This window comes from Gossypium hirsutum, chromosome D10, assembly GCF_007990345.1.
Source record: "Gossypium hirsutum isolate 1008001.06 chromosome D10, Gossypium_hirsutum_v2.1, whole genome shotgun sequence".
Taxonomy (NCBI): domain Eukaryota; kingdom Viridiplantae; phylum Streptophyta; class Magnoliopsida; order Malvales; family Malvaceae; genus Gossypium; species Gossypium hirsutum.
Genome location: NC_053446.1, coordinates 14,088,400 through 14,096,179, shown reverse-complemented (window position 1 = coordinate 14,096,179; position 7,780 = coordinate 14,088,400). Strand labels below are relative to the sequence as shown.

General features: G+C 31.5%; 1 protein-coding gene across 1 annotated transcript; it reads right to left on the bottom strand.

The window, feature by feature from the left end:
* Positions 1-3,372: 3,372 nt before the first annotated feature.
* Positions 3,373-7,780, bottom strand: LOC107915908 (protein DETOXIFICATION 27). The gene is made up of 8 exons (XM_041103186.1): positions 7,468-7,780; positions 6,751-7,292; positions 6,530-6,616; positions 6,377-6,433; positions 4,735-4,973; positions 4,519-4,637; positions 3,926-4,015; positions 3,373-3,847 (listed from the first exon to the last, which is right to left on the bottom strand). The coding sequence occupies exons 1-8, from the start codon at positions 7,744-7,746 to the stop codon at positions 3,782-3,784; spliced, it is 1,479 nt and encodes a 492-aa protein (XP_040959120.1). The 5' UTR covers positions 7,747-7,780; the 3' UTR covers positions 3,373-3,781.

Genomic DNA, 7,780 nt, shown 5'->3' with positions numbered 1-7,780 from the left:
AAGGAAGCACATGATGAGTTAGGTTTGTTTCCATTATCATTTATCATGACCAAGTCATTGAACGAAACACTGTGACCCACCCTCTTCTCCTTATCAAACCTACTCTCCCCTTTTTTTCTTTTTTTTTTTCTCAATAATATCTACTTTTGATTATAATCTTGTATTCATTTTTAAATTTTAAGGTTAAATCAAAATTAATAAAATTTGAGATTAATTAAATACAATATGTTTTAGCATTGCATTTAACACTTGTAGGTAAATAATTCGCTATGTAATAGTTTTGATATTTTTTATTTTTTTTAAACATTATCTTTCTTTAAAATTTTAAAAAGTACCTGCTTAAGATTTTATATATATAAAAAAGATAACTTCACCTTAATTAATTTATTTTTATTATCTTTAAATCCACGTATGAGCATAATTTACTTTGAACATGAAATTTTATAGTTAAAGTTTTAACCTTGCCTTTAAATTAAAACATCATTGATAAAAAGCTAAGTTAAATGATAAATTACATTGCTTTTTAAATATTTAATTAACTTTGGTTGGAATTGAAGCGTATTTTAAAAGAATTCCACATTACTTTTGAACAAATAGAGTTGAGAGGATAAATTTGCGCCAAATCGATGGATTCCCCTCAAAAGTATTTTTGCAGTCCAAGAGACTTATCTTGAAAACTTACTTCACTCAACTACTGGTCACTTCCTATTTTCTCTCCCATAGATGTGCAATGACTTCGAGATATACACGCCTCAAGTTCTGATTCCTGTTTCCTTTCATTCTAATACCAACCTTAACATTTACTTTTATATTTTAATCAATTTCTTTTTCATTACAACCATTCAAATTATGATTACATAAAATAATTGAGTTAAATATTATTTTAATTATAATATTAGTAAAATTTATTTATTTTATCAAAGAAATCAAATATTAATTTTATAATACTTCAATGTGTAATTAATAAATAATTTTAAAAATTATATAAAAAAACAGAGACATATGCAATTGGTGGGCCGTCCATGAAACCAGAATTTTTAAGCAAGGAAGGCCGACGTATGCAGGTGGATGAAGGAGAAAATAAGGAAATTGGGCCGCCAGTCCCACCTGCATTTAAACCTATTACTACTTGTGCACATACTTTACCAGAATCAAATCATAAAGTGACAATTATTGAGGATAATAAAGTCCTAGTGGGCCAGCCTAGTCATGAAAGCAATTTGTTGGTACTGGGTCAGCCCCAATCATGAAAGCCATTCGTTGACTTCTTCTTCAAAAACCCCATGCATGCAACGAGAAAGTTGAGCAGTGCCGGCGTATCTAGGGGTTGGAGGGCACTGGCACCCTCTAAAATGTAAAATTAATCATTTAGTTCTTTTAAAATTTTAAAAAATTTAAATTAGTAAAGATAAAATTGTTTATTTCTAAGATTTTATTTTTCGAGGGAGTCTGTTGGATCTTAGTTGTGTAAGTCCAAAATTTACATGGGGAAGATTGTTTTGTCTTAATATTGTTGGACAAAACACATTTGAAAAATACGGAGAGGAAAAGAAGAGTTTTGAGAGCAACAAAAATTCGATATGAGAGAAAATGAGAGTGTAAAATTCTACAGAATTCATATCCTTTTATAGGGCATTGAGCTGAGGAAAAATAATTTTGTCGACCACTCTGGACATTTTGCATCACCCACATCGTGCAAGTGCACCCCCAAGCCCATCGAGTTTAAACCTATACCCCTACGTGCGAGGCAAGGTTCCAAGCTTAGTCATTCAATCATCTTTTAAGAAGGTTCCCATATATAAACACATCTCACACTTGGTATTTAACCAATGTGAGATCTAAGTCTTTACTTTTCCTCAACAAATATTTCCAAGTAGCTTACTTTGAGTATCAATTTAACATTCATACTCAACCATTTTGAGCATATGATATATCGTTGTAAAGGTCTCATGGAGTAGAATATGAAACCATAATTTTATAATTCAACTCTTCACTTTTACCTATTGAGAATATGCCTCAAAGTTCCCATAAAATGTAATTTTTTCAATAGTTCTCACGTTCTAGTTCGAGATATGGCGACTGAGAATGGACAGTGGGCATGAAATTGGTTTGCTTCTTTACTTTCGTCCCAGTGCTTGATTAAGCTTGCAACTATTCGTCCTCCTTGTGGTGAAGAGATTATGGATTGGCTCGGTTGGAAATGGGACAAAAGACGTTGGTTTACTTTAAAAATTAGAACATGTAGCCATGAATCAAATGGAATATTGTTTAAGTCCACGATGGAATTCTATGGAAATCCCGATTCCCACAACGAGTTCAGATGTTCTTATGGCCGATTGGTAAGGAAAAAATACTAACTAATGATGAAAGCGTTAAGAGACGCTTAAATTTGGATCAGAATTGTCATTATGCGGTGCTAGTGTTAAAGACATCAACCATATACCGAGGAAATGCTCGCTCGCGGTCCACTGCTGGAGCAATTTGGTCAACAAAGATAGCTTAGCAGAATTTTATAATTTAAACATTGAGGATTGGCTTGCTCTTAACCTGACCAAACTTTGGTTCTTCTCGAGTAATATGAGAGAGTGGGACATTTTCTTTTATATCACTTGCTAGTCTTTGTGGAAGAAAAGAAATGATTGCATTTTTAAATCTAACTATGTGGATAATGAAGGACTCATTTATTGTTGCATGAGATATAAAGATGAGATTGTATATGCCAGTCAACTGAATCAGAGGTAAGATTCCATAAAGAATTGGAGAAGATGGTTGCAACTTTCTTAATCTCCGCCACTAGTAGTAAAATGAAAAATAAATGTTGATGGTGGCCAAAACTTGGATTATGGGATAGGTATGGCAGGAGGTATGATCCGAGATGTAGCTAGTTTGGGATTTGCCAGAAACATCGGGATGTGTAGTGCGTATGAGGTAGAACCTTGGGTCATTTTGAATGGTGTTGACCAGGCTTGAAAGTTTAGATGTCGAGATATTTTGTTAGAAATAAATTGTTTGGAAGCGCTGTGCCATATTATGGGAAACTTAATGATAAATAAACCGGAAGTGCATGTTGTTAATGGAACTCGAGATTTGTTGAACCGTGACTGGATGCCACCTTAAAACATGTCTATCGAGGATAGAGAATGCAATGAGCTAAATGATTACTTAGCAAAAGCAACAAAAGGAATGAGCATATGTGTTCATTATTGGTCCCAAACCCCTAATTTTACTCTAAATGCACTACATGAAGACCTTAACAATTTATCTACTCTTAAACTAATTACTATGTAATAGTCTATATTGCTTTTTTAAAGAAAAATGAATAAACAAAATAGAAAACAGTAAATTTTTTATTTAAAATTTATTTCACAGCATGAGAGAGGCATTTTCACAACCATAAGAATGAGTAAATCTTATCCTAAATTTCAAAAAGTATAAATATTAAAAATGAAATACATATACATTTTTTTTAAAAGGTGAAAAATAATAGTGTGGCCTCAAACCTACTCATTTATGACCATCAAAATTTTAAGTTTGAATATTTTACCGGAATTGACAAATATACAATACAATAAATCGATAGACGACCCGACCATAAAATCTAGAAAAGAAAAGGATGAAGAATGATATAATTATAGAAGAATTAATAGGATATTTTTGAAAAGTATTTACATGTTTATTTTACCATTCATATTTAATACTTCATTAATATTACCATATGATAATATCATTTGAAATGAGTCCCTGTCTTCCCAATTTTTTGCAAAATGTAAAATCAGAGATATCAAACGTGTTCCGAAGATGCCTTTCTGTCAGACCACTTCTGGAGGAGCAGGTTTGCTTTCTCAGCCTGAAATCCCCAATAAACTAAAGATTGGCATTTGGAGAGAGATGAACACCAATAAGACAAGAGAAAGGTCTTAATTACCTCCTTCTGCCAATCACATCGTAAGGTAATAAGCGCCAATATCAGAGTTTGAATTGCTGTTCCTCCAAATATCATCCCACCCCAAATTCCCTGTCCATGAAAATAAATACCTAAATATTTATAACAATCATCTTATACTAAGAAACAAAGGTGAGATTATTTCATTTAACTCTACTTACAGACGAGTTGAGATCTCAACAATTAATTTTAAAATAATTCGACTCCAACACCCCTCATAATTCAATCTTGTTTATTCAAGAGATTTACTCGGATTTAAATTTCCGTAAAATAATTTTAAAATACTACTAAATCTCTAAGCCCAAGACCTTAGACATTTATTTACAATAATTATAATTAATGTTTAATTATATCTAAATAGTATTTATTTACAAGCCTTCCATATTTTCTATTTAATTCGATGATGATATATTATGTTATTAATACAATGCATGTATTAAATACTATTCTTTAATTATATTAAAATATTATTATCTCTAATAAAAAAAATCAAAGATTCAAATCTCTATAAAAATAAATAATTTTTGCAAGACAAATGATTTTTTAATAATGGACAGTTACATATTTTAACTTACCATGACTCCTAGGTGGAAACCCCACCCCATAAAAAATCCAAGTGGAACCCCAATGAGATAATAGCAACCCAAATTTATGTAAGCCACGTAGGATTGCCATCCACATCCAACAGCCACCCCTACACCACCAAAATTACCAAAACTAGAAAATAAGGTTTTGACAGCCCAATCCATCCAAGGTGATCGTAGAACATATGATGAATAAGAAATGAATACCGGATAGAATAGGCTGAACACTGTTGAGCAGAACAGTGAAGGCTAAGAGAAAAGAGAGGTTGGTGACTGCTTTCAAGACAGGGTCACTTGTAGAAAATATGAGAGCAAATTTATCATGCAATATCATAATTAGCAACCAGAAGAAGATGCCTATTAGAATTGATGTCACCACAGAAACTGTTGTTGCAAACTTGGCTCCTTTCCCATTCCCTGCTCCAAGCTCATTTGCCACTCTCACACTGCATCCATCCAAATCTAATGTTGTTCATCATTCTAAAATCTAAATCAACCAGTTTTGTAGTTTATCAAAACTTTAAGCCTTCAGAAAGGCAAATCTTTGTCCTTTTCTTGTTTATCATTTTCAAATTCAATGAACCGCTGTTGTCATTGGTAGATTATAACACCACTATTGTCCTTTTTGTATCAAATACAACAAATTTCATATACTGAAATTCAATCTCAAAATCTGTTCCCCAAAAAAGAAAGTATACAAATTCAATTGGGATAAATCTTAGAATCTGTTTCTTTCATGAATGATTTAGGAAATTCTTTTTCCTATATTTTCTTGCGTTTGTTTTACGAAAAATAATTTGATCAACAGAAGATAACTTACAAATTAACGAAAAATCTCGAAAAATCTTGTAAATTAATTTTACCTTTTTCAAAATAGCAAGTCATTTTTTGAAAAGACAACTTTTTTTTGTAAATAATTTTACTTTTATATAAAAATTAAATTAAATCAAACACAATATAATCATAATAATATTTTTTCACTGTAAATTTTAAAATATTTTATATAATGCTCAATATTATTTTTTATACAACGTTCAATATTAATTATTTATATTTAACAATATAATAAATTATTAATATAATTAATTGTTTTAATGAATTATTTGATATTACAAATTTATTTTAATAATAATTATAACAATAATAATTTTAAATTTTGAGTAATATTATTAAAATATTATTAAATATTTATATTAATATTCTAATAATAAATATATTAAAATTTATAAATATTTATAAAAATATTTTATATCATAAAATATGAATATTTCAATTATTTAAATATATGTATTTGTTTAAGCATTAATAATGCTTAACTTCATTCTTCTACTCCACCTTTAATGTCTTATTACTCGCTCTTATATATTTAAAACATATAATTTAAATTAAGTTTCTTAAATGATTTAAATTAATTTTTAATTAAACATTATTTATTATTTATTATTAAGTTCAGATATGATGATATTATTATAAAATAATATCTTATTATAAAATAAATTTCATTTAGAAAAAATGCTAGTATAAATTTATAATGTTTTGTTGTAAATATATTTATATTTAGACTTATTCATGGATCAAGTGACCAACGCAGCTCGACTTGGCGGGATTGAGTAATAAATTTTGTCGGTCTAAAGAAAATGCTATTATAATGTTTTGTAGCAAGTATATTTATATTTAGACTTATCCACGGATCAAGCTCAACTCGGCAAGATTGGGTGAATAAAAATAACATTTTTGGTGTAAAAAGTATATAATTTAAAAACCAGAGAACAAAAATCTGAAGATAAAAATATATAAAAGTAAAAATAGAAAAGTAAATGTATGATTGGGTTTGTATAAAAGAAGATACCCGGTACCAGCAAAGAACGCGAGAGGAATCATCATCTCCCATCCATTAATTGTCATGCTATGCCAAAATAAACCAATAAACACTTTAATTAACTGAAGCTACGTATTTTAATAAGGTGTCTGTAAGTATACCAAATGACATGAAAAAAGTTACCATATGGACAAAGCATCGACGGCTATCTTGGCGTTTTCCAGATTTCCAGTCATCAATATTAGTATTCTATAGTACCAGTTTTCCAAGCTGTAGATCTCATTAAAAGTGATGTTATGATCAACAATATCAACTTACTCCAAAGGAAATTATTGAATTCAATTGGCTTTGTGCCCTTTGCTTATTAATTTTACTTATTTGCAAAGCATAGAAGAATGAAGTACCAAAGCATGACCCCAGAAGCTGCAGAGAGTTTGATGAATCCCCAAAGACCAGAGAAAGCTTCCATGGAGAAACCGGTCCAAGTTGAAGGACAGCCGCCACAAACAGTGTAACCCAAGTGGCCGAAAACCAAAACCCACCACGAAAAATTCATGCTAACCACCGTCCCAACCACACCCACTCGAAACCTATACACTAACACCCAGCTCACGATCCCATGGACCACAAGAGCCACCAATGAGACCCAAGCCGTCACCATGTTTTTCAGCTGACACTGCAAGAATCTTTGGAGTGGGAACTGTAATGCAAAGCTGAAATGAAGTGGAATCATCCAAATAGCAACCATCCCCGATAGCTCAGCAACATCATTAGGCTGTCCCAATAGTTTCAATACGGGTGAAGCAAAGAGATATAAAGGCAATAGCAAAACACAACATATGGAGAGAATGATCCATGAACGTTGCATGTAGATTCCCAACATGTAGTATTTCTTTGCTCCAAAGGCTTGCCCACATAGGGTTTCAAGTGCACTCGCCATCCCCAACTAAAATTAAAAAAGATAAATAAATAAAAATCATATCGGAGAATTAAACATTTTAAAGTTGAATCCAAGCCTCAAGTTTCACTTGATAGACCAAAATGGATTTGCATTATAGTGATGTACGTGACTTGAGATCCATAATAAATTGCAATGGAAGTAAATACATATATGTATGTACCAAAAGGCCAAAGTTGAAGCCGACGATGACATTATTTGCGATGGAAATGGCAGCAAGCTCAAGGTCACCAAGGTGGCCGGCGAAGGCTTGAGTGATAACCAGTATGGAATAAGAGGCGAGGCGGTTGAAGATTGCAGGGCCGACTATCCTCCATAGTTTCTTTGATTCAATCCATACCCTTTCCCTAAGGGGTCCATTCTCATAATCTTTTTCTGTTGATGCTAAATCATCGATCAATGGAACCTTTGCTTCCTCCAATGCACCACCGTTTCCCGACATTTTATCTGCTAATACCACTTTGCTTTATCCACTC

Excerpts from the sequence above, each read along its gene's own strand:
- LOC107915908 (XM_041103186.1), bottom strand. The coding sequence starts at position 7,746 with ATGTCGGGAAACGGTGGTGCATTGGAGGAAGCAAAGGTTCCATTGATC. Across the intron at positions 6,617-6,750 it reads GCTTCTGGGGTCATGCTTTG|CTTGGAAAACTGGTACTATA; the intron begins GTACTTCATTCT and ends TGAGATCTACAG. Across the intron at positions 3,848-3,925 it reads GATGTGATTGGCAGAAGGAG|GCTGAGAAAGCAAACCTGCT; the intron begins GTAATTAAGACC and ends TGGGGATTTCAG.